The sequence below is a fragment of the Seriola aureovittata genome, chromosome 13 (genome assembly GCF_021018895.1).
Source record: "Seriola aureovittata isolate HTS-2021-v1 ecotype China chromosome 13, ASM2101889v1, whole genome shotgun sequence".
Lineage (NCBI taxonomy): Eukaryota > Metazoa > Chordata > Actinopteri > Carangiformes > Carangidae > Seriola > Seriola aureovittata.
The window spans coordinates 11,608,688-11,636,086 of NC_079376.1; the positions used below are offsets into that span (position 1 = coordinate 11,608,688).

General features: G+C 41.7%; 1 protein-coding gene across 2 annotated transcripts; it reads left to right on the forward strand.

The window, feature by feature from the left end:
- The first annotated feature begins 1,908 nt into the window (after window positions 1-1,908).
- Window positions 1,909-26,442, forward strand: asap3 (ArfGAP with SH3 domain, ankyrin repeat and PH domain 3). 2 transcript variants are annotated; one of them, XM_056392973.1, is made up of 26 exons: window positions 1,910-2,297; window positions 6,330-6,402; window positions 8,833-8,978; window positions 10,510-10,584; window positions 11,874-11,923; window positions 12,557-12,680; window positions 13,621-13,706; window positions 14,053-14,128; window positions 15,163-15,249; window positions 15,478-15,587; window positions 16,301-16,370; window positions 16,466-16,553; window positions 16,840-16,888; window positions 17,756-17,922; window positions 18,031-18,164; window positions 18,331-18,422; window positions 18,528-18,708; window positions 20,009-20,094; window positions 20,237-20,352; window positions 20,435-20,502; window positions 22,028-22,135; window positions 22,350-22,563; window positions 23,352-23,643; window positions 23,942-24,164; window positions 24,346-24,477; window positions 24,626-26,442. In XM_056392973.1, the coding sequence occupies exons 1-26, from the start codon at window positions 2,172-2,174 to the stop codon at window positions 24,698-24,700; spliced, it is 3,048 nt and encodes a 1,015-aa protein (XP_056248948.1). In that variant the 5' UTR covers window positions 1,910-2,171; the 3' UTR covers window positions 24,701-26,442. The 2 variants fall into 2 exon arrangements, with proteins under 2 accessions (XP_056248947.1, XP_056248948.1); XM_056392972.1 differs by having other exon boundaries at window positions 1,909-2,297; window positions 17,756-18,164.
- The last annotated feature ends 957 nt before the right edge of the window (window positions 26,443-27,399 follow it).

The window sequence follows — 27,399 nt, forward strand, 5'->3', positions numbered from 1 at the left end:
TTTCACCTTTGTCTTCCTGTGCAGCACATCTCCCACACTCACTCCACCTTCCAAAACTATTTTCCTTTGTCAATTCCCTGTTTCTCCCCTCCACCACCTCCATACCCCCCCGTCCTTGGACTTGTGTTCTCCACTATATGTTAGTTCACTGCCTGAGCAGACCGGTTTGCTGAGTTTTACAACAGGACAACAGGCTTGAAGGCTGGCAGACGCACAAAGGCTCTGCTTCTTTACTAGGGGCCGCAAAGAAACTGAAGGAGGGTATTGTTGGGACACAGCAAGCCTCTGCATTACATCAGCCCAGACATGCATGCAAAATGAGCATGCAGACACTCATATGTTGCACATATATCACAATAATAGACACCTACATGTATCCATACAAACTGCTTGCATTCATTCTCATCAGTTTTTCTCTTCCCCTCACCAGTGTTCTTGTATCACACATACAGGCATGCAACCGAAACAATGAGTGAGGCCCTGTTAAATTGGGTCACCAAGCCTATTTATGTGGCTCTGCACTGTTTGGAGTTCGTCGCGTGCCTTCACTTCCTTATAAGAGTAGGCATTGTTTCTCCATGATCAATAGGGCGAAGAGCGAGTTTTCCAGCTTCTCTTCTGGAGACTTTAGTACACATCTTTTTAATTTTATTGTTGTCTAAACTTGTAAGAATTTTGTGTAGTTTCCAGTGAATTTTCACTTTTGGTTTCAGAGGGTCACATCCCATAACCACTCTTTTAAACTCATTCGGTGTGTATGAGTTATTTGCTAAGCACAGAGACTTGCGACACAAAAAGGAGTTTGTCTATCTTTGTGAATATAAACACAGCGCCACTGTGAGTGTGCACACAGCTCAGCTCTGCACTATTCAGAGTGGCAGTAATAAGTAGTTACAAAGAACAGATAAAACCCTTTTACCACAAAGTGAGGCTATTTTTTCTTGGATCATGAATATGGTTAAAATAACCTCAAGTTGCCTATAGAGCTGGGACTAATTTTCCCTTTATAGAGCTAATGTAGGGAAATATGTGGTTTTGTGGTACAACCAAAGGGAGCCACTGTATTGACGCCACTTCTAAAACCACCCATCTGCACTTCATAATGTATTGTATCACTGCTTTCCCTGAGGCATGGTACGGTGATACACCTCTTCTTTGAGTTGACAGGATTGACAATGCCAGGCATGCAGGAGTTATGTTCTATGCACAACTACTGTAGTTTTTTTCCCCATCTCTCTGATGCGCTCTTTCCTTTGCTTTCATTTTGTTAGTGGGGAAAGACTTCAGAAATCCTCCCCCTCAATAAAAAATGCCTCCTTTTCATAAGATGAAAAGGAAGCAGGAGCTTTGGAGCTTCAGCCAAGCAGATCAAGGTGCAAAGATCCAAAGAGACGTTACACCTCCAAACTAATGATTAAAGAGCAGTGCAGATGAAACCACCTTCTTTCCTTTTTGTTGCAAAGCACTGCGCATTGCTTGAGATATGGTGAATATGTGCAAATGCTGCATCTGTTTGAGTTGTGTTTTGTGCAAAAGCATAGAGTACTCAACATAAAATTGTTTTTTTCATCTATCATAAGTGCAGAGATGAACTGTATGCCTCTGGCTCTCAGCAGTTCTTTCCCTCAGCAATATGCACCTCATCCATTGAAATTCCTCTCCTTCAGTTTAGTCTTTGAATGAGGCATTCTGCATATCCATGGCGACCACAGTGCGGATTCTCTAGAGTTTGCATAGAAATGAGAAGTAAGAATGAAAGAGAGGAGGGCGAGCGCGCGCGCGCACATATACACACAGACACACTCTTTTCTCTCTCTATGCAGTGTGCAGGGCAGCACAAACGCACAAACATTCCCACGTGATGATGGAGTTTGCTCCCTCCCTCACTGAACCGCACAATAGCGCGCTGGTTCACCTCCACGCGCACAGATTCACTGAGCGGAGTCTAAAATCGGTCAGGACTCGGGTCTAGTTTTGGAAAACTTTCCACCTCAAAGACGCTTTTTGGGGCACTACCACTGTGAGGAATACGGTCTCTCTTCAGTTGTCATCTTGCAAACGCTGGAGGAGTAAACTTATTTATTTTTTTCTTCAAATGGGAATTACATGCGCGCGTGAAACTTTGGCTCACTTTTCTCCTCAGTGACTCTCGGACCTTCTTCGCTCGAAACATGCCGGAGCGAATAAGCATTTCGGACTTCGTGGTCCTGACTAATGAGGATTTGTCTTCGCCGGGGACTTCAAGTTTTCAGTCCAAAATGAGCGACTGTAGGAACACGGTTTCAACTGTGGAGGAGGTGAGGGGCTGAAGGAAGGAGACACACAGAGACGTGCACCTTTGTTTGTTATTTACCTGTCCATATAGCATATAGCTGAAGAAGGGCTCCACGCTTACCTGTAGCCGCGACTAACTAGATTAGTTTTCTCTTTTCTGACAGTTGTTGGGTTTTTACGGCACTGTTAAGATAAACTGGTTATACATCGTAGTAGTAGTTTCTTTGAAGTTTTTCAACTTTCTTTCAAGGTGAGCACAGCTGTCTGAGACAAACATGCAGTGAACATGCACTGCTCATGGTAAAACCTGATAAAATAGGCTAATGTCATTCCACCAGCTGTTATAAGCACCTAATGCTAACAGCAACGGGATTATTTACAAAGGGGCAAGTGCAACTGGTGTTGGGGCAACATCTTTTTGTAAAGAAATGTGTGTCTCTGGTGTGGTGATTTTGTGGTGACCTGGATGCACTTAACATCTGTTAGAAGATGGTGTTAAGTATCTGGTACTGAACTGAACAATATCACAGTTCATAAGTGTTTTTTGACCATTTTTATAAAGTCTGAGACATGGTGTATGGCTTTTGTACTGCTTGCAAATGTGTGTGTGTGTTCTGGGTGCTGCACTTGTACAGTCTTTACAGGGTTCATGGTAGCATTCAAGGCAGACTGGCCTGGTTCAGCAGATGTGTAAAGGTTATATGAGGTAATACGGCATACAGAAGGTTTACTTTTTCCTGTCTGAGACAGTACACACACAGAACACACACACATGACACAGCAGACATGCCAGACAAGAGGGTGGCCCTTTGACAGAATAAGGGATTGTTTTGTAGTGTGTAAGTGTGCACACACATGTTTGACCATGCTTTTGCGAGCCTGTCGGTGAAGTGAAGGCCAGTTTGATCATTTTGTCTGTTTGAACTAGTACTTTGGCTCAAGGCTTGTTTGAGGTTGTGTGTGTTTGTTTGAAATCTGTTCTCCCGAAGCTCCTCGGGCAAAGGAGGAAACAGAGGGAGACTGCCATGAACTCTGCCATAAAACAAATAATCCAAATGTGCACACAAGTTTTTCCTTCCTTGTATGTCTCCTTCTGACTAAACATGGTTCACTGTAACTCAAGTTGGAGTTCTGTTTTCAGTCAGAGCTCACATTAGTTTGCATCATCAAACTGAGGATATTTTTTCTAAAATACATAATGTGGGAAAATGATATAGTTTCCTTTTGCAGTGGTTATTTGACAGCAGCAACTCACTCAACAATAATTCAGTTTAAATATCCTAATAATTCACTGATATTAAATGATGGAATCCAATGGATACATTACCCATTAATGCAGGGGGTCTTAAAAGGTCTATGAGAATTGAAAGGTCTTCATTAAGACTTTCTTGAAAGTGTGACAATTGAAGAGAGACTGAGACAGCAGAGGGTTTATAAACAGCAGTTTTAGACAGCTGTCTGATGTATTTATCTTGGCCTAATGTCCTTATTTATGGCCATGACACACTAGAAAATACATAGCTGGAATAGCTGCTCTGGGGAGGATCATGCTGGAATCCTACACATGTGCAGACAGACAGGCAGACAGACGGACAGACAGACAGACAGACAGACAGACAGGCTGGCAGACTCACACACAGATGCAATAGTCCCTTTATAGATAGATCTATGGTTATTATGTTTAGTCTGCTCAGCAGGGACAAGCTTGATTAATGGCTAGGGTAATGTGTGGGCATGTGTGTGGTTTGTGGCAGAGAGACAGAGAGACAGAGACACCTTTTACCCCCACACACACTCAGCTGCTTGTTGCTTATTACTCCTGATTAGAGGCAACGATAAAAGGGGAAAGACGGGGATGGAACGCTTTCGTCTCCTAAAGCTATAAGCTATAGTGGGCTTTGTTCATTCCCAACAATTTTTTTTTGAAGAACAGATCTAAAGTTTTCTCCTATGGTTAACATGTTAAAATTGAATATTGTAGTGAAGTCTGTCATCATGCCTAGTTAATGTGGTAAATGGGGATCAAGTATCAGTTAGTCATGAAATATTAAGCTCTGCTGCTAGCAGTTGCACATACGCCCTTACAGCAGGTGTACACAGTCCTGTTTTGGGCCACAAAAAGGCACTGCAAAAGACACTGTAGTTTCTTAACACCTATGGGTGGAGCTCCATACCTGCTCCAGAAGGGATATGTGTGTTGTTCTTTTATAGTTTGTCTGTCTCGATTGACGGATGCGTCATCTTTCTGTTTGTGTGTCTGTGTACCCTGATTTATTTCACAAAATTAAACAAACGCATCCTATTTCATTGACCTGCACCACCAGTTTCCACTGTTTATCCCCCGTCTGCCAACCGACTTACCAAGCAGAGGAAACCGCAGCAGCAGCAGCAGCAGCAGCAGCAGCGGCAGCAGCAACAAGCAACTCCCATCTCCAGTCTCCACGAAATTACTTTCCCATTCATTGTCTTCAGAACCACATTACACAACACCCACACCACCTTTTAATTAGTGAAGTAACACTTAGGGAGTGGACTTGACTGGGAAAGACTGGGGCGGGTAAACACAATCTAACAAGACAGAGTCTCTGTTAAGTCTAGATTATTGGCTCACTAAAGCTATTTCTGGTGGTGGCACGAAGGTGGAGTACCATGTGTCTAACGTGGTGAAAGAAGTGGCCTGTTTAAGGAGAATAAACAAGATGTAGTTCAAACCTTGTTGGTTTAGAAGAGATTGGTTGTCCAAATACAATGAAGCCAATTGACTATTTGCATCTAGTTTACATCATGTGTCATAGTTCCATGAAAGCTTTCTTTCCTGCAAAAAAAACCTAGTCTGGTTTTAATGTGGGGAAGTGTTGTTTCAACCTGAAAAGTGACAGTCAGACAGACAGGGGAAGTGAATAAGTGACATCATTCGGGGGACTACATGACAGCGCAAGACATGATTGTTTTGCTGGCAAATGCTGACTCACCTGTTAACCTTAGTCACATACCGTGAGAAAATCAAACTTAACTAAACACACACAAACCTACCTCCTACTGTAAACCTAAAGAAGAAAGAGGGAGCACTACCGAGTACTAATTTTTATGATCATGAAAGATTGTAATCCCTAATCTGATCATTGGGGAGCGTAAAGTCTTGTGTGGAGTTGGCTAATAAAAGGATGAAACTGTAGAAATTTGTCAGAGATTTCTTCTGTACTGCTGAAACTGATGTCCCCTCAAAATCTCTCGGTGTCTAATTAGGTCTTTTGAGGCAATGTTGCAAACCAACAAGCAGGTTTACAGTATGGCAATATTGTATTTATAGGATTTGTGCATCAATGCAATGCAATGTTTCTTGCTTAAATTCAGTTATTTAGTTATTTATTTCACCGGTTTTTCTCAAGTAGATTTCCAGAAAACGTGCAATATAGTATATCAATATCAAAATATTAATTTATGACCATTTACTACTGCATGGTACTGGCTCAACTCACCTCTACTCGCCTTTTTTGATTTTCCATCGGGCAAAACTGGCACCTGGTACTTTTCCCCTCAACTCACTTGGAACAATGGAGGCAATACCAAAAGGTGACATGAAAACTGCAGACTAATGATTAGTCAAGAGAGTTACTATCAGTACATAATCTGAATTCTGATTAAGTATTTCCCAAGCTCTCCTGTTTTTGTTTTTTTTTTGTTTGTTTTTTTCTTTAGCAGTCTTTTGTCTTGCTGCCTTCAGCCTCTTCTGAACCAAAATCTGTCTCCTTGATGTGACAAACATCCACAATCTGGGAATCGAGAACAGCATCCCTTCGATATCCTCCATTGTTCCTGTGTGTGCGTGTGTCATGTTGAAGATAAGTCTCCATAGCTTCATGCAGCGTCGCTACTGAATTGAAAGGGTACTATCTGAAGTGGAAAAAGAACTACCTGGTACCAAAAACAAGTAGAATCGAGTCGAGTTGTGCCGGACTTGATTCATATAGACCACCCTTAGGATGTAGATGTTGTCAAATGTTATTCTTGATTTATAATTTCACCCACCCATTTCTGTCTCTGTTTTACTGCAGTCTCTGGAGATGGATCACACAACTCTGCAGAGGATGAAGAAGATGATCAAAGCTATACACACATCTGGACTCTGTAAGTGTCAATATGTCACACACAGTATAGTCTCACTCACACATTGCATTACTAGTGTGAGTAAATGACCTCAGCTAAAAGTCTGACTCCCGGTTTTTTCAGAGCTTTCAACCATATCACACCCTAACTGTCATGGAGATGAGTGTGTGCTCAGCAGCTATTATAATTTCATCCATAGCACTTTGAGGACTTCTCATCAGTGTTGTCTTCGATTCAAGTCCATTCTTGACTTTGGAAATAGTAGTTTGGCAAGAACTCAAGGTCCATTATCTAGCTCTTTCCAGAGCTTTCATCAGCAGGTGGACTGTGTGATATGGTAGGAAGCACCTGGAAAATAAAGTGTAATTTATGTTGGGATTTTTTTTCTCAAACTTAAGATTTTCAATCAAGGTCATAGGAAAGTGACAGGACCAGTAGGGAGATCTGCACAAATGTGTTTTACCACTTTCCAATCCATGTTGAAGGATGTCTTGTTCCAAAGTATGTTAGCTCAGCAGTGAGTTTTCAGATAAAGGTCAGCCTCTATTATGGCAGGATGAGCTGTTCAGTGCATTGGGGGCCTCCACATAATTCATCGTACAAGCCTGGTTCGGATGACATCATCAGGCTCGTGTGGGCAGTGGTGTTTATGAGTGAGGCCCCTTGTTATGGGACCAGAGTGCGTAGGATGTTGGGTGATTGTGTTTATATCCATACAGAGTGTATGCTTTTGTGGTGTATGTGTGTGTGTCTGTGTTAAGGTTAATGGTATGTGTGGTTTCGGCAAACAACAAGGTGCTCACTTCACAGTGGCCTAACAGCTGCACGGGGTCACCAAGTTAATGTTTTGTGAGTGTGTGTCATATAGGTCTGTGTCACCATAAGTTGCCATTGCTCCCTCAGAATTGGATGTGATTCGACATAGATAAGATGTGAGTGTTCACCTCAAAAATGCGCGAGAGAAAGAGAGGAACTGAAGTTGTTTTTCTGAACTCGCTTACAAGCCTGTTTCCCATTTCAAGACTTCAACTCATAGTTTTTAGTAAAAATTAGTCAGCGAGGCAGCTGCTCAGAATTAGGCAACTAGATGCAGAGAAGTCGTCCATGATTATTCCCTATTCACTCTCCTATTCTATTTCTTCCTCTGTATCAAAGTTGAATCATGAGGGTTGGTTACAATAATGTGACAAAGAGAATTTCTCTCATTATGTTGAACCACCTAAACTGTCCTGATAGTAACTGTGGACTGACAGTCTGACTCATTAAGTCACACGCCCACATCTCCCCATGCTGGTCTGATGGCCCCTTTTCTGTGTCACACATACAAAAAACACACGCACACATGGTGAGATCTTCTCTTCTTTAGTTCTCTATTCCCATAAACCGCTAAGTACCATTTTTCTGCCAAGACGCTGAGGCCTGTGAGTCTGTGTGTGTTCTGGCAGAGGAGTGAAGAGTTGAGTTGGTCTGCTGGTATCTGGTACTAAAAGGTCAGCATGAAAATCATCCTCTGAGCTACTCTGTGACTCAGCTGTTTGTTGTTTGATAGATACACGTATGTTGTTTGTTATAATACCTTTTTAACAACCATGCAGCCACAACCGCTCAGTTTTCCTGCTCCCCTCGATTCTGTCTCGTCCGTCCTGCAGTGTGTCTGCATTCTTTCCTTAATTTCCAAATTTTGCTCATTCATAAAAAATTTTCCATGTTTGCTTTACAGTCAGTTAGTACAGCTGTGTCAGTCTGTCTCCCAGCTACTGTCAGTTTACCATTATATATTTTATACATGGAAACTGGAGCAGAAGAGATGAACTTATGATACTCTCTCTGCTTATTTCTGCTTTTGTCTGTTTAGTCTGCTCCGGACACTTCTGCAGATGCATATCAGTCTACAGCCACCAACAAATGGTTTCATTTTTACACTAATGTTGGGGTTTCCAAAAAACAGTCAAGAAGTTTCTATATGACTGTGATGAACAGAGATTTGGTTGTAATTGTTCATCGGGTGCCCATCTTTGAAAATGATGTCTTCCATGGCTCGGATTTTGACTTGTGTTTATTTGATGTCCTCATCTAAACCACACTTTCAAATAGCTCTAGGATAAAACCTTGTTTAGTGCAATGTAAACCAAAGTGATGCCGGTCAGAGCTCAGATTCTTTTCCATCAGCTTTTTTCCACATAAATTCAACAGAATGAGAGCCCACTAAGGTCATGACCCTTGGAAAAGTGACCTATAACATTACACATTGACCTATAAGCCCGAGAAAAGCATGGATGGGTGGAAACCAGCACTAATTTGTCCCACATGCTTGTCTCGTTAAAATACTCTCACTGCAACAGAGCAAGTGAATCAGCCCTCTTCAGATTTTCTGCACATGTAACTTAAGTCTGAGACATTTTACCAGCCTATGTCTTTACTCATTCTGTGTGCATGTGTGATTCTTTCCAGCCCATGTGGACAACAAGGAGCTGTATATCGAGGTGCTGGAGAACCTGGGGAATAGTCACCTGACCCAGGACAACAACGAAGTCTCGACAGGTTTCCTCAACCTGGCTGTGTTCACCAGAGAGGTCACAGCCCTCTTCAAAAATCTGGTGAGGAAAGGGGAGAAGAGTGTGGAAGAAAAGGAGAACAGGAAGGGGTGGTTTCCTCAAATTAGCTGTCCTTTACTTGAAGGTTCAAACCACACACGCAAAACCTAGGTGGAAAATAAAAAGAGGAAAGAGAAGCTGGTCTCTTACATGTCTCGAAAACCCCTAAAGAATGGCAATAAATCAGATAAATTTGAATTTAAATTATGTGAAATGGCAGCAGGTGGCAGAACTCCAAATCTATTCCCATAAGATGCCGGGTGTATGTTTGTGTTCATCGTGTGCGTGTGCATGCATGAATGCATGGAGGAAACAGGTTTTTTAAAGAGCTGCATGCTTGCGCATTTGGGCTGCAAAATATGGCGCAGTCCGGAACCCTCCCACTGATAGTTTCTATGGAGATGATAATTCATCCCAGACCTCCATGTGCGAATAAACACACACACACACACACACACACACACACACACACACACACACACACACACACACAACCACACACCCACAACCCACACCGTCTGACACACTCCCTCCCATGTGTCAATCAAGGCTTCACAGGGGAGACTGGACCTTACAGATGTGAAAAGGAAGTGGGTCCAAAAGCCCCAAAACAAGAGAATGATTTAAAGTTGTACTGCTAAATCAACCTGACCGTGTGTCTTAATGCCACATTCTTGTCCCACTGTCTCATTGTGTGCATTTAGGCATGGATGCATTGATCTGTGTCACTTGTACATGTGTTGATGAAGTTGGTATTCCCCTGTGTCAGAACTCCATGTATTTACCCATTAGCTACCCCAGCTTCTGGATGCCAACCAAAACAATTCCACCACTCTCCAGGCCTTTGTGTCAATATATCAAGGTCAGCTCATGCAAGCAGTCAGCTCATGGAAGTGGCTGGACATTATTTATGTTAAGAGAAGAGTGTAGCTTAATTGTAACCCACCAGGATCTATGGAAAGGCTGCAGTGACTATAAACAGACTTGAACAGTGATCAACTGGACACATGTGGACAATAATGTATGTAACTATGCAGCATGCCAAGATAAAGATGTGATGCACTTTCTTGGGGGAACTGGTGGTAATGATGTCTTACTCTAAAGTGCAACCTACTGGGGTCAGGCTAGTTGTTGTGTGATTCATTCTCACCACATACATGATTAATCTCAACTCCATACAAACCTCAAATTAATCTCAACTTCCACTTTAGTGTACACAAACACTTCATTAAAGTCATTGCATCATGCTCCAACTTGGATCCAAAAATCATGGTACATATTATTGTCCAGTGTTTTCTTTTGATGACTCACTAGTTCAAAGTGACTGAATCACCATGTTTTTAAGATTATCCACAACTCATTCCCAGAAATGAAAGTCCATAGGGAGATACGGTAAGAGTCTGTAGAACTGTGTGTATGCCTGTGTGTGTATGTGACTGTTTGCTTATACTGCAGGAGATAAGGGCTGTCTGTAATGTTATATGGAATAATTTTGACTTTTCTTACTCATTTCCTCTGCTCTTATGTGTTTCAGGTACAAAACCTCAATAACATCATGGCGTTTCCTTTGGAAAATGTACTGAAGTCAGAGCTCCGGGACAGCAGACTAGTGAGTCTAAATTTTGTTTTTCACAGATTTATTAAATACTGATTCAACCTCTGCTGGCTAAGCTGATATTCATATTGTGATGACTTGTCATTTACTTGTTTAGACTGTTCCTGATTTAAGCTGAAAATCCTAAAATCCTTGAACTTGAACAGCTTGTAGTTTTCAATAGGGCTGGGTGATATTGGAAAAAAAATTATATAATAATAATTGGCAAAAAAATGCTAGTGTTGATAAAGCTACAATATTTTGAAGTTGGATATATTTGCTCTAAGAATATATTTACACACAAGAAAAATTTTATAAACCTATATAATGAATTAATAAACTCAGACATAATATGAATATAATGATCAGGTAGAGATTTACTTAGATACACTCCAATAACATCAGCAAATTGTGTCAACTTACTTCATTGTGGTCAGAGTGATGAGAAGAGGTAATACTAAAGGGATCCCAGAATTATGACAACATAACCACATCTAGTCCTTTATGATATTATATCAATAATTTTTAAAGCCCCACATTCAAATCAAAACAATTCAGATGTAATAAGACACACAAAATTGTATAGTCGGGCACTCATCAATTTGTAGGAGTCAACAAACAGGGTCATATGATGATATGATATGTTCAAGATGTGACATGTGATATGCAGCTCAGGAAGACAGATACCTGTGTTTGTAGATGTTGTCTTCACTGTCTAAAATGACAGGATTTCCCCTTTAAGCAGATAATGCTGTCTGTCTGTGTTGTAGACACAGCTGAGCCTTTTAAGATATTGGATAAGATGAGGCTGTTTCTGCAGATTAATGAGTAAGACTGAGCTACGCTCCAATACTGAACCGATCTGTCTTGGCCAGCATTTGACTTTTTGATTTGCCATGCCAACAGACTAGTGAGTAATAACAGGCTAATGCCTCTGTAAGCTCCTGTCACTGCCCTGTCTTTTAAACATCTGATTCAACAGCTGAACATTGCTTCACTGTAACTGTGAAGGAAGGCTAAATGCTACTGAAATCCTGTTCAGCCAGATTTGCAGACTAGTTACCTTAATGTGAGTTGTCACGTCTCTGTCCATCAACTGTCTGGCCCTACCCACTCAGGTAATTACCAGTAAATCCACACTGTACAATGCTGCTTTACCTGACTGTATGCATACTATTAACCTCTCGTGGGGGTATTTTATTGATCATGTAAACACTACTGTCTGGCTATAGGAACATATACAGCAACCTTCCTGAGGTGACATGAAAAATATCTACTCTTTTCTTCTTCTCTCTCATATTCAGGAGCTCAAGAAACAGATGGAGAAGAGCTGGAAGGAGTACGACATAAAAATGTAATTAACCATATTCGTACACTTTGGTTGTTACTTCACAATCAAATTGGTGCATAGTGTGTGATTAGTCCAGTTCTTCATGTTTAAACCTCATTGCTTTCACAAGAGACAGGAAACTGAAGCCTGAGATAGATGTTATTGTCTAAGGAGACTCACGTCACACATTTAAAATTCTTGCTCTTCCTTTTCTGGCTTTTTCTGGGTCATAGAAGTTGGTGTAACTTCAGCAGAGGTTAATGTGATAATAGTTAATTCCCTGTGGTCAATCTCCATTACATTGCTATGAAGTAAAACTGAGGCACTTGCACTTTGCAGACATCATTTGATCTCATTCTGATGGTGGTTTAAAGTGTTTTATAATGTTGTAAAGAGATTTCACCTCTCCCTTATTGTCTTTTGTCCAAACTCCCCTCCCCCCTCTCTCTCTCTTTATGAGGAAGGTGAATGAGTTAGTGGAAAAAGTCCCTCAGTTTGTGGCGGAAAAAAGCAGCTCACTTAAAATGCTTGATTAGTTAATCATTACAGATAGAGAATTGATCAGACAGATGGTTAAAGAATTGTGACAGACTCTGGATAACATTTTTTATTGCTTTTTCTCTTTTCTTTCTTTCTTTCTTTCCCTCCGCCTGACAGAGGGAAGCTAGAGAAGGAGAGGAAGGAGAAGACCAGGCAGCTGGGGCTGATCAGGACGGAGGGATCTGACGGCGGGGAGGACATGGAGAGAGAGAGGAGGTCCTTTCAGCTGCAAATGTGTGAGGTGGGGGAATCGGTGCCAGCCAAAACACAAGACACAGACACCTTTCACATACCTGAGTAAGGCTTGATTTAGTTCACATGGGTGGTCTGCCTTGTGGATTCCATATTCCATCCATGGTGGACAGGATGTCCCGGGTCGATCCCTTTTGTGTCTCTCCAGTAATTCCTCAATGGAAATAAAATATGCTTCAAAAAGTCAGTTTAATTTGCTGCCTCTTGCAGGAGTGCTGGGTCATATGCATTAGACGGCAGTTCAAAGGCAGATGAAACTGCTTCATGACCCCACACCTGAAAGGGTTGTGTAGTCTCAGTAGCTAGCACACATGTAGCTGGAGAAAACCCTGAGGAAAAAAAAAGGTCTAACTCTGACTGAGACCAGCTGTTGAGACAAAAAGGAGGCAGGTAAAATGGAATTTCCACACGTTGCAAGTCTCTCCACTCCTCTGACTCTTGGTCTGTCTGCCCTTCTTTCCTCCTGCAAACATACAAAAACTCTTTAAAAGCACTGTAGTTTGCCATTAAAGTTTTTTTTCCTTTAAAACATGAATTTAGACCGAGGACAGGCCTGAAATTATTTGCAATAAAGCCTTCAATATGTGCCTCTGTTTTTCATATTATATGAATGGAGACTTTTCCAGTTTCTGTCTACAAGGTTCACTGACTGGCTGGAGTTTTGAAATAAGGCACATGACCTTTGAGACAATACGGAGCAGTGTCCTAGAAAGTAAGCAGCCACATACTAGAAAACATACTCAGAACAGGATATAAAAGATGCGTCGCCCAGGATGAGCCTTAAATTATTGGAACTGAAAAATGGTAGCTTTACTTGATGCCTCATTTTCATATTCAGGCTTCATGTTTTTGTGGATACATCTGGCTTTTCTATGGGACAGCTGCTGTTTCTGGATTTTTTTGCTAACTTTCTGTGTTTATCCTTATAGTATCTTTTGAAGATCCAGGAGCTGAAGGTGCGTCAGGGCCCTGATCTTCTCCAGAGCCTCATCAAATATTTCCAGGCCCAGCTCAGGTCAGTCTCAGCCAACACCACCTTATTTTGTGTCACAGCCATTTTGTTCTAGGTGTGAAATAAGAATAAGAAAGTTTTTCCTGGCATAAAAAGCATCTGGATTTGATTTCTACCTCAGGGTTTAGAGAGGGAATTTTCATAATAGTTGAGGTTCTTTGGTTTTCACTTCCTTTTACAAGCTATTATTTCTGTTAACCATTTACTCGTTTTAATCTTACTGAAGGTTTTATGTGGGAACGTAGTTGCTTATACAGCCTCAGCATGTGATGTTTTGGTTGGTGCAAACTAGGATGTTTGGACTCAAGTTCCATCATGACTCAGCATTTGTTCTTTTTTCTGATCTCAGTTTCTTTCAGGATGGGCTGAAAGCTGCAGAGAATCTCTCTCCCTTTATCGAGAAGCTTGCTGCTTCTGTGCACACGGTAATCACAGAAAGTGCTGCTGCTGGTTTATTCTCTCCTCCCGCATTATATCAGTCAGTGTTTATAGGGGTAGAAAAAAAAGCATTTTGATGTTGTCATACCCCCAATCCACCCACACACAGAGCTTTTCTCCATTTGTCATACATTGCTCAGTCACAACAACAGGTAAATCTGTGTCCAAGGAAGTCACTTACAGTAAATCTGTCGCTGTAAATCACACAGTGTTTTAGTACCTCCTATAGCACTATTTCACTCTTTCCCAACAGGCAAAACCTCAGCCTCCCTCTCCCCTGAAGCGTCCCCCCAGCTGAACCCACAGGCTGAGACTGTTATTGGAGTCTATTCCCAGAAATGCTTTCCCCTATTAGATGAAAAAGAAAGCATCCGTCATTTTCATTCTTTCCCTGCTGCACACCTATTTCTCTGACCACTCTGACTGGTTTCCAGTCTGCACAAAATTTACCTTCTTCCCTTCTCTGGATAGAGCACTGGAAACAGACTGTTAACTGTGATACTAAGAACGTTAGAGGTTTTTCTGGTTCTTCATGGGCAGAACACAGACCCGCTCAGACATGCCAGCCGTCAGCCTCGAGAAGGAAATTCAGACAGAATCTCTGTTTGGTTCCCTGGAAAATTGCTCAAATATTTCAGTTAAATGAACAAGACTGTTCACTCTGCTTCTTAATATAAAAAACACAACCTCCTAGGACTACACACCCCAGTACTGAGCTCTGTTCTGCATTATTTAGGCCATTACACAAAGCTCTGATTTATTGTCATTCCACACCCAATTCTGGGAACAAATCAAAAAAACATTGCAGACATTGCATATGAGCTAATGAACACGAGAGAAGACAAAAAAACATGTTGTTCTTTCAACTAATTAGATAGTTTTTTATTACTGCAATTGAATAAACTGACTTTTATGGTGTGTGTGTGTATGTGTGTATGTATCCATGTATCCGTGTGTGTGTGTGTGTGTGTGTGTGTGTTGTGTGTGTGTGTGTGTGTGTGTGTGTGTGTGTGTGCTATAGGTGCGTCTGGACCAGGATGAGGAAGTAAAACAACTCACTCAATTGAGGGATTCTCTCAGATTACTTCTCCAAGTGGAGGGGAAAGAGGTATGCTTATTCCTAATATCATTATTATACTCATATATAACCAGAATACTGCAGATCTTCAGCCAGTGTATAAACATGTGTGCTCTAAAAAGTCCAGCAGCAGATGGCTTTAATTTGTGGTTGATGGTATCAGATTACTTTGTGTTTTATATTGTTTTAAATGTCATGATCTGCAGAGCTAGCTTGGAACCTTTGCGCTAATGTCCTAAATCCCTCTTTGTGTCCCAGGAGTATATGAACAGGAAGAACTCTGGCAATGGGTACAGCATCCACCAACCACAGGGCAACAAAAAGTATGGGACAGAGAAATCTGGCTTTCTGCTCAAGAAGAGTGATGGGTGTGTAAAAGCATAACTTATTAAAACTTTTAACGTGTTCTAGCTATACAAAATCTATACAAAATTTTAGCTGTTCACATACAGAAAATTGTAATATTTTTAAAGTGAAAAATACTTCTCACTGTTGATTGCAAGCACGTCAGAGCTCGGTAAAAAAGTAAGCCAGCAAGGCACGGAGAGAGAAAGGGGAACTCAGACTTTGTCTACCCCAGCTGGTCTTCATTATTGTGAGATGAAGATTCAAGCAGGGGCCCCTCCTGTGGAACTTATTGGCAGACTGGCTAACGGAGCAGATCCAACTTTTGCGTCATGCACACACTCGCATACACATACACACACACACATACACACATACACACACACACACACAGTGCTAGATTACTGTGTGATAAGGAGAGGGGATGTGGTTCAGTAGGGCGAATGTGAGACAGGAGGAGAGTAAACTTTCCTCAGGCCACTGACACAAAATGGAAAAAGTTCCCTGACATTTTACTTGATTCAGTCAAGATAATGAAAGCAACACTGAAACACTGTGAACAGAAGTAAGCTGAGCCAGCATAGTGTATAGATCGTTATTACTCAAACCAAGGGTGCATGTTGATAAACTGCATAGAAACCATCTGGTCAATATTATTACATTAATAGTGATGATGTGTATGAAGTCTATTTGTTATTTTTTTTCTCCAATTGTGCATATTTTGTCGACACTTCAGCATCCGGAAGGTGTGGCAGAAGAGAAAGTGCGGAGTCAAATTTGGCTGCCTGACCATTTCCCACAGCACGGTGAGGACACGTGGACAAGCATCAAGCATCTGTCAATTGAATTATGTCCAATTTTTTCAACACATGCTGACATAGGTGTGCGTGTCTGTCTTCAGATTAATCGACCGCCTGCCAAGTTGAACCTACTGACCTGTCAGGTGCGACCAGACCCAGAGGACAGGAGGATCTTTGACCTGGTCACTCGTACGTTCATTCCTAAGCTTTGACCTTTACACTTTTACCCTCGACATATAATCATTAAAGACTCTGAAGAATCATATGCAGCACAGCTGTGTGGAAGTATGCCTGTTTGGTCCCCACATTCATAGAAACTGAGATCAAAACAGATTTTATTTGGGATAAACACCAGAGATTCAACTTTTGTTTCCACTGTTGCATTTCAACTTTGAAACCCTCTTCACTCCAACTACTGTTAGGTTTTTCAAGATAAGCCGACAGTATCTAATCACCGTTTTTCTTCTTCTCCTAGATAATCGGACCTACCATTTCCAGGCAGAAGATGAGCAGGAATGTCTGATGTAAGCATTGAAACTACTGTACGCTGCATGTTAGCTTTATTCACTTCCTTATCTCATGTATTTCTTCGTTGTGTAAGCAAGTTGTGACATATCATGCAACTTTTATTCAAGCTTAGGTCTGTATTGGAAAGAAGCCTGCATTTAGAACAATGGGAGGTGTACTAAAAGGGAGGAGTCCAGTAGAAAGATAAAGGTTGTGTAGTTAAGTGCTATAAAGAGTATACAGTCTGATCCTGTTTGCAATGAAGAGCAAGCAAGGCTGACAATGGAGAAAAAGGGAGCGACACTAAAGGAAAGCTGTCCGTGAAGACCCCCCCAGCCCAGCTGGTGTTGGGTGGGACTTCTCTTACTAGCCACAGACAGCAAGCAAGGGAACTTTCTGTGTTGTGATGTGGTGTTGGATGGGGTTTCATGTGGGGCTTTCTGTCCCCTGCCCTTCCCTTGTGTGTGGGCCTCCAGGCAGATTCTTTGATGTGATGTGCTGTGTGAGTTTAGGGACAGAGGGGAATGGAAACGGTTTGAAAGGGAAAAGTACCAGAGCTTCAGAAATGAAAGACATGAGGTTCAGTATGAGTCTGGATGGTAGAGAACTCACGAAACTGAGAAAGTGAGAGTGATGACTTATCATTAGACAACTGAGCAGAAAACACATGCAAAACACATGGTGGAATACTTTTGATCTTCAGAGGAAAGACTGAAATGATCATTTCTTTAGTTTCCCTTGGTGGGACACTATGTGTAAACGCTGTGTTCTATATATATATATCTGTGTGTGTGTGTGTGTGTGTGTGTGTGTGTGTGTGTGTGTGTGTGTGTGTGTGTGTGTGTGTGTGTGTGTGTGTGTGTGTGTGTGTGTCTGTACTTTAGTTGGGTGTCAGTGCTGCAGAACAGTAAGGAGGAGGCCCTGAACACAGCACTGGGAGGAGACCAGCTCCACCTCCAGGACAGCGGGCTCCAGGAACTTTCCCGAGCCATCATCGCTGAGCTTCGACACATGCCCGGCAACGAGGCCTGTGCTGACTGTGGGGCTCCAGGTCAGACAGTTATTGACGTTGATGATAATTGCAGAAGTAAATGTGGAAATTTATGTTCTGAGCATGAAATGATTCATGATTGGTTTTTTTTTGCTCTGTGTATTTCAGATCCAACTTGGCTGTCAACGAATCTTGGTATTCTGACCTGTATCGAGTGCTCTGGGATCCACAGAGAGCTGGGTGTCCACTACTCCAGGATCCAGTCTCTCACTCTGGACCTACTGAGCACATCAGAGCTCCTGGTACTAAATGCACACATGGAAACACACAGTACACGCAAAAACAGACACAATCCTGGTGGATTTTCTGTTGTCAGGATTTCCTAATTGCAGACATTATGTAACCGCTTGCCTCTCATTCAAATGCCTCTGTGTCACATCTTTGTGGCTGCATTGTGTTTTACTGCAGTTGGCTGTCAGTATTGGCAACACCAGATTCAATGACATCATGGAGGCTGGCCTTCCAAATGATGCTGTCAAACCACTGCCACAAAGTGACATGTGAGTCCCTGATTTCATTTTAATCAAAAATCTGATTGTTAAAGAGACATTTTTTTAATTTGTTATATTTTGTTTTTCATTAACTGGTGCATCCTGTACAACCAGGAATGCCAGAAAGGAGTACATTGTGGCAAAATACGCTGAGCGGCGGTACGTCCTACGTAGAGAAGAAGCAGATCCCGGACGGCTGTATGACGCCGTGAGGAGTCGGGACCTCACTTCTCTTCTGCAGCTCTATGCTGAGGGAGCAGACCTGGTCAATCCACTCACACTGCCCGATGGACAGGTGAAGATAATTTACAGCCATGAGTGGATTTTCACACTGGCATTTCTTCCTGAAATCTATCCTGTGAGGGTGGCAAATAACATTATAAACACATTTAATCTCATGACAAATTGAAACTCTGAGCATTCCCACAGATGTCATGCATTTAGGGAGAATGACAGCTACATCCTGACAAGGCCGCCCACCCTGCTTGCTTAAAGTTGCACACACATTTGTGAGATGCTTCAAAAGGTTACTTACTTGTCCCTGTCACTTTGGAGTTATGCCTGAGCTGGATAAAAATAGAATCACCCAACCCTCTAGTGTTGGAAAAAAAAAAGTCACGACATACAGTGTGTAGGAGGTGTGTGGATAGTTACAGTATGTGAAGCATGTGTTAATTGTCCTCTTGTGTGCATGGATCATGTGGGTGGGTAGTCGGAGACCCTCCCATCTCTTTTGGCCTCTAATCCAATCTTTCCCTCCCTTTTTGTCTCCTCATCCTCTCATCTTGTTTTCCCTGCCTCTGCTGTCTCTCTCCAACGCCTGCTTTTCTGGTCTTTAATCACATTCTACCCTACTGTCATCAACTTCCTGCTCAGCAGAGAGAGAGAGAGAGAGAGAGAGAGAGAGAGAGAGAGAGAGAGAGAGAGAGAGAGAGAGAGAGAGAGAGAGAGAGAGAGAGAGAGAGAGAGAGAGAGAGAGAGAGAGAGAGAGAGAGAGAGAGAGAGAGAGAGAGAGAGAGAGAGAGAGAGAGAGAGAGAGAGAGAGAGAGAGAGTGTTGGCCCTCGTTTATTGTTTCAGCTTTTAGGTCAGAGCTCACGTCTGTTAACAAGTGAGACAAACTCCATGATTTACACACGCACCTCTCCGCCTTCCTTATCCCCCTCCTTCTGCACTTCTCATAAACAAATAATCCTTAAAGCTGAAGGAATATTTTCTGTTTTTAACACACAGACACAAATGACTTGTTACAGTCTCTGACATTAGCCTTACTGGTGTTCTTCTATAAGAATTAGGGATATCATGCAAACCGATATTTCGTACCAAATTGATTTTGAAAATTCTGAATTCTGCTGTGGTATTGAATTTATTATTTGTGGGATTGGACTTTAATTGGTATTGGTACCGACTACCAAAGTTCTGGTATCTTGACACTCCTATTCTTCTATCAAGTCTCTAGACCCGATTGTCAGATGCAAAATGCAGCAACTTGATGCCACTGACTAACAGCAAACTTGGCGAAAAGTTCTGTGCAGCTGTAAAATCTTTTGAGGGTCAACAATATGGCCTAATTTGTACTAATTTCTTTCCTTATAAGGGGATCAGAGAGACAGCTCTTCATCTTGCTGTGCGTCTGGAGGAAAGAAGCTCTCTGGCGCTGGTCGATTTCCTCTGCCAGAACAGGTCAGACACTGAAAAATAGTGAAGTATGATTTGTATCTCCTTAGTATGAAGAGGATTAAGCTGTTGGTCAGTTTTGTTAGACTTGCGATGAAAGATGGTAATGTTTAACACCATCTGTCTGTGCTCTATGATCACTTTACAGCAACTGTCTGGAGAAAAGAACGGCAGAGGGAAACACAGCTCTTCATTACAGTGTCCTGCATTACAAGCCTGAGTCTCTCAAGTTACTGCTAAAAGCAAAGGCAGCCCTACACACAGGTACATTTTGCTGTATTTATTTTTCTTTCCACCCGTGCAATCAGTGAATACTTAAACCATTTTTTTTTTATGTCTCCTACAGTGAACTCAGCAGGAGAGACTGCCCTAGATATCGCCAGGAGGCTGCAGCACACAAAATGTGTAGATCTGGTAAGACCTCACTCCTCTCTCTTTTAATCTGACTTAAACACACAGTATGTAACTTCTGCCACAAAGGGTCACTAAGTCTAAACAATAACAAAAGATGCCATTTGGTAATGCGTGAAGTAGCGTGGAATCCTGGGAGTTGTTATTGCTGTCTTTGGAGTCAGTGTCTCCCAGTTAGGATTTTTTCATTGCCAATTGATCCGCAGAGGGTGTCCTCCTCGCCATAACAGAGAGACCGGGTAAAGAAAACCGGTGAACACACTGAATAAAGCAGTTTCAAATTAAAAATCATCCCGGAGGGGCTGTGAGCCGAGCTACCACTAATGATTGCTCAGCTTGTTTCTCCGACAACTTGTGATCCAGACGTCTGATAACTAAAATCCTTTATCTGGTTAAAACATATAGTTAAAAATGTCCAAGATCTAAAATGTGTATCACAAAAATGTGAATTAAAACTGGATAAAAAGTAAATTTTGACCACTTCTGGCAGACAATGACAATGCTGACACATATAGGGTCCATATAGTCCAGTGGTTTTTAGACATTTTAATGCAGAAAAGTTATATATTATACCTTTAAGGTTTTAATTCATATTTTCAAAGAACACACACAGTGAGGAGGTTAAGTTCAACCGAGGAATCGAGTTGCAACATTAAAATACCTAATAGAAAGCCAACCTCAGAAACAAAACGAGACAACTTCCACAGCTGGAAATACTACCTTAAAATAACTCCCTGTGCAGCAAAGCTCGGCTAAGGACTCAGTCCCAGGACAAAGAATCTTATCCTCATCAGGTCCCACTGCGTATCATTTATAAACTGGTTTTATTTTCTTACCGGACATCTGCCCTGCTGAATCAGACCCGTCTTGTGTAATATCCTGTTTGATTGTGCACATCCTTGTTTTGAAGGCTTTCTGTTTAGAAATCAAAAAAAAGTTACATAAGAAAAGTGCCTGAAAATGCTCTCCTTTTACTCATTGGCTGTATTAATATCTACTTGTGTTGAGGTGATCTCTTTTTTGATCGGGAATCTACATTTAGATCAATTATTTAATTTAACCCCCTTAGGTCTTTCCTTATTGTCTTTTATTTTCACTCTCTGAAACATCTGCTGAAAGCACTGATATACACAGACTCAAGAGGGATTTCCCCAAAACTGCACAGGGGTGTGTGACAGCATGTGTTGACATCATTTATACTCCTGTCTTCTGCCCTTTCCGTCCTTTTTTACCTGTTATTTTCAGTTTTCATGGATTTTTTTTATATTAATCTCGAAACCTCTTACTGCCGGTACAGAAACTTAAAGTCCAGAAAATGATCTACTTACCCATGCCTAAAAAACAAAAAAATTGCAACCCAACGGCCAAGAGGCAGAAACTAAACCAGAAAGGAAGTTGAAATATGGTTTGGCTTGATGGAGGAAAGTACACAGTTACCACATCTTAGCTGTACCCAACTTTTATGTGTCTTTTACTGGAGAAGTGCATGAGTATTCTGAGCGTTTGTGTTTCTGTGTGTGTGTTTTAGTTGGAGCTGGCCCAGAGTGGGAAGTTTAACTCTCAGATCCATGTGGAGTTCATGTGGGAGACTCAGTCTCAGGAGTTCTATGACAGTGAGGATGACCTGGATGAGAGGGTAAACAGCACACACCCCCACCTGGGCAAACTCATTACTGACTTTGTCCTTCTGCCAAAAAAGCCTTGACAAAGTTTGGAGAAGAACATTATTGGGGTTTTCCACTGCACTGTCCTCAATGAATGTAGAAAAGATGACTGAAAAGAAATTAACCAAAAATAGTCGAGAAGAAACGATAGTAATTAACCTTGTGCTCCTTTCAACTTTCTTCCAGGTGAGCCCATTGCCCAAAAACCGCTCTCCATTGCCCTCCAATGGAGGTGGTGGATCGTCCTTTGCCCGCTGGAGTGTGGCTAGTGCTTGTATAGGCAGCAGGCCCTGTCAGACTTATGAAAATCTGGACTTCCTGTACAGAAATCCTCCTGCCAACAGTGCCCCCTCTGGAGCATTAGGACCACCACCACTGCCAGCTAAATCCATCCAAAGAGGTGAGCTACTATATAAGGTTTGTCTGCATTTTAGAAAATGCCCTATATACTCATTTCAACTCTGAAAACGTCATATTTATCAAGAATGACGACAAGGAAGTAACTTAGTACTAAGAAATCAGGTATTGACGATGCAAATGTTAAAGTTAATATTAATAGTTATGGAATACACTAAATTGAGGGAAAACAGGGATTGATTAATTATCCTTCTACTCAGTCGCACTACCCATCTCACATGTTAAACAGCTGTTTTCATCTCTGTGGAGCACTGCCACCAAGGAATATATTATACTGAATGCCAGATCAAGTCATATTTTCCACATTAAACCCCACAGTCTCTGTTCTGTGCAGTTTACTGACTCTGCTGTTGCCTATAATAAAATTGCACAATACAAGTTAAAAAAAAAAAAACATTATATGTAAGATTATGCCGGTTGATATGTTGTTCTACTGAGTGGATTCATAAAGCTGCTTTCAGTTAAATTTTGTTTATGTTCACTGCTGCCAAACTGAATAAATAAGGGTTTGTTTAAGCCTTTGAATGATTGCGTCAATTGAAATTTTCCATAATCATTTTCCATAATAATCCTAAAGATAACTTGTTTCTTCAGCCATTGCTTAGAACCACTTCGGATAACAGATTTAAAGCTTAATTTTAGATCTTGGCAGCATACCACACTTGTTTTTGAATGAATGTATAACTTAATTATTGGTGGTTTTATAAACAGATTAAATGGACAGTGTTCCTCTTGTTCTACTTTTTGACTTCATTTTCTTCCCCTCTACAGGTCGCTCAGACCCCCAGATTTCGGTCACAACACAGGAAGGAAACCCCATTCCAAGACGTTGCTCTAACCCACCCTCCCACTCCTCAAGTCCCCAGACACAGGCGAGACACAGCCCTCCCTCACCCAACACAGAGAACCTAGGCCAAGGTGGGAGACCCCCTAGGTCTCCCCTCGGACATGGAGGTCTGCTCAGGGGACAGAGGCAGACCTGCGAGAACCAAGCTGGTGCTAGTTCTGGGTCTCAAAGCAGTGTCACGTCAACATCCTCTCAGAATCACATAGGACCTGTGAGGTAAGACAGCACTGCTACAACCGGTTTACACATTTGTCTTGACACATTTTTTTTTAAACATGAAAGTGTTGGGTTTAAATAGGGCCACTGAGAGGATGCAATTCAAGATAAGGCTATGTCTAAAAATAATACTTGAAATAAAAACTATCTTGTATCTGTAGGACAAGCTTTAATACTATGCAGATGAAAATGATTATCCAACTCTCCTCAATTTTGATCTATCCGTTTATTTAAATAACTCCACATGATAACTTCTTTGATCAGTGTAATTTCATTATACTTCTGCGTCATTTTCCAGTTCAGAGAAGACCACATCGTATCGTCGGACCAGCAGTGGTGGAGGTAACCAAGGGAAATGTAGTGTGTTGTCTCAGAGCTGTGTGGGTAGCCAGGAGGAGCTGTACTGCAGTTTATTGGGGAATAGTTCGGCCCTCACCCCTGCTCCTGCTCCTGCTCCTGCTCCAGCCCCGTCATCATCACCTACCGTGACCTGTGCCCCTCGACCCCGCAGGAACGCTATGGTACGGCCACATAGAAACCTCTTTGTATTACATTCAGCCAGTTTAAGTCCTTCATGTCAGAGTCTTCCATTTCAGAGGACTTTTTCTTTTCTCTGGAGAATCAGAAAAGGCCTGTGAGATTTCACAGTCAATATAAATTTGCTGGGGGCACACTGAGAAATATATTACATGTCTCCTCCAGGTTTCTGGCAGCAGGCCACATCAGAAGCGTGTCAAGGCTTTGGTGGACTGCCGAGCAGTCAGTTCAGAGCAGCTTGCTTTTTTCAAGGATGAGATCATAGTGGTCACAGCCACTAATGACATCCACTGGTGGGTAAGTGCAACTACAACTTAATTTCATTTCTGTCCCCTGTCACTTGCCATCTGAGTTGCAATTTGAAGGGTTCCAAATGAACCTGTAAAGTGAGATATATATATAAAATGTGTTCACTTCATAAATATGTTATTCCTTATCCTAACAGGTTGGTCACATAGAGGGGGAACCATCTAGGAGTGGGACCTTTCCCGTCAACTATGTACACAAACTGACAGACTGAAGGACGTGGAAATATGAAAGTACTGTATAGTAACATACTAGAGGAACTGAACCAGCATCGGATGCTTACTGGAACTTTATCATCACACAGTGGATTTTATCTACAGGAGAGGACAGTGTTATTCTCCTGGGTCCAACTCAAACTCGAGCTTTTGAGCAAACTGAGAATATCTCCACATGAGGATGAGAGAAGCCATGGGATACCTGAGGATCTAAATGACACTGTTTTAGGGATTGTACCTTTTAACATTTACTCATCCTGGGAACTAACAAGGGAAGGTTCATAAAGCCTTTTATTCCAAAGACAGTGTTTTATCTTGTTGGCCTATCCTTGGTTTTCTAACTGCTACATGTTTCTACAGAACCACAATTATTAAGTACACATTCATTTGTGGTTTGGGAAACGTCTCTAATGTCCATATAACCATTGATTACACAGTATATTGCAAATGTGGTGTCTAGATCAGTACCTAGAGGCAAAACTAACCTGCAGGGGAAAACCCTATAAGGCACTTTAAACTCACTGAGAGGAGTTGGCAGAGCTGTAAGCGTGTACCTAGCCAGCTGCTGTATACGGATATAGCTGCTTTTTGTTCTGAACGGAAACCGTTCAGTCTATTAAAGCACAGTATACTGAGAGATGGGATGTGAGCTTCAAACCTGCCCAGTGTCTGTTGCAGCCTGCCCAGGGAATCTGAAAATGGCTTTGTGCCTGCCAGCCTGTCTCCAATAAAACGCCAGGCGTCTGGGCAGCCAGAGTAGAGATCTGAAACTTTAGCTCAGCCATCTTGACTCTGGGCAAGGCTTACCGCCTGCACAAAGAAAGAGGAGGATCCAGTTTCTTCTGGCTCCAGGCATCTGTCTCTGGAGAACCTGGTATAACAACGGTGTGTTAGGGGAAAAAAAAAAAGACTCTCTGTTCTACCAGGAAATGGCACTTAAAGAGGGCTTGTTAGTAGCACCACCCCACTGCAGTAATTTGTTCACTGAACTCACAGTTAGTTACTGTAGGCACGTGTGTATCATATCAGATATACACAAGCTCACTTGCACTTAGTGTACACACAGATAATCTTCCAGGAGTGAGGAACCTTTAGGTAAGAGAGTTGGGAGTGGGAGAGGTGCAACTGCTCCACTTTTTAAAACCCAGTAACAAATACCCAAGTGTAACACATTTCACAGCTATTCCACACAATTTGTTGTACATACTTGTCTAAAAATGTCCACTGATGTGTACAGTGTATATCATGTTTTTTAATCTGTTATGCATTATAAACAATTGTATCATTACAGATAGTGTTACTTCATGTTGCTAACTTGATGCCATGTGTCCTCTGTTCTGTTTAATCAGTTATCTAAATGACTGTCAGAGCAAGAGAAGGGAATAGACACAGTTGCATAATCGGTGTTAAGAAAGGATCCAGTCTCGCCAAACTGAAAACAAACACTGACAGGGAGAAGTAAAGGCAGTCAGGCAGCAGGCGTTCACTTCCTTTGAATCATTCCTGAGTTTAAACCAACTGGTGAGGAGTCTCTTTGCCCGTCACTGTTTCTGCTGATATTGTCTTGTCACAGTGTTGACCATTAAGCAAACGAATCACGAGGCGTCTGATGTGTGAGGCAGTGGATGACTGCATTAGACTACAACTGTAAGTAGGAACTCACTCAAATGTATACAATAGTACCGTAGCTCATTTTAGTGAGTATATTTTAACGTACACATTAAACATGTCTGATAAAGTGTCATAGAGTCTTCTATAGTGTAAACTAGGTGATATCTTTACTTCTGTTGTGAGTTGAACTGAGTAATGTAGTGTCAAAGCCCGAGAGCTAATGCACACCAAAGGTACTGAGTCCTTTACACAACCACACCAGTCTTAAATTATTTAGCCAGTGTCGGCACATATAAAACCTATTTCCTACTAATGTGTTATGTAATACCTAATGTGACAGGGGTTTACTGCTATTACTTCCTTCTGCACACTTGTATAGCACAGTATGTTGAAAAACAAATGACTGAATATTGTCACTTCTGGATGGCAAATTTAGCTGCATTGCATGATAATTGATGATGATGAGTTTGCCTAGTGTTCAATACCTGGTGTTCAATAATTCAGAATCCATAGACTCAAACTAATTCACAGGCTTTAATTAAATTAGAAGAGACTTTCCAAGTCATAGCATCTATACCATCTGTATATAGTGGTTCAATTCTAAAAGTATGTGAGTTTGAACGGGGGATTGCTAAAAAGAGAGCATTGCTGGCTTGCTGGCTAAATGGCCTTTCTGGAATTGAACTTATTTGACAGTTGCATTTTCACTTCTCCCTGTCATTTCTGACATCATTTATTTTAAACTCCTACCCTTTATGCCTCCCTAAAGCTAAATCTCTCCATCCGTCTCTCTTGGCAGTCTTCCCTGCACCTCTCCATCCTTCCAGCCTCATTTCGCCTCCATCCGGATGTTACTTAGCCCTGACCCTCTGTCCCGAAGCCAGGATGATGAAATTCCAACCTGTCACTTACATAACCGGCCACCTCTAACAGCCAAGATAATGATGCTGCATGCCACGGCCAATTCTCCTTTGCCAACTAAGTAGCCCATACATACAAACACTTCCTCCCATTAGGCCCATCTGCCTGTACTAATGCATACAGCATATACAAGAAGCACTTTGTGAAATGTTATTTTTAAAACATA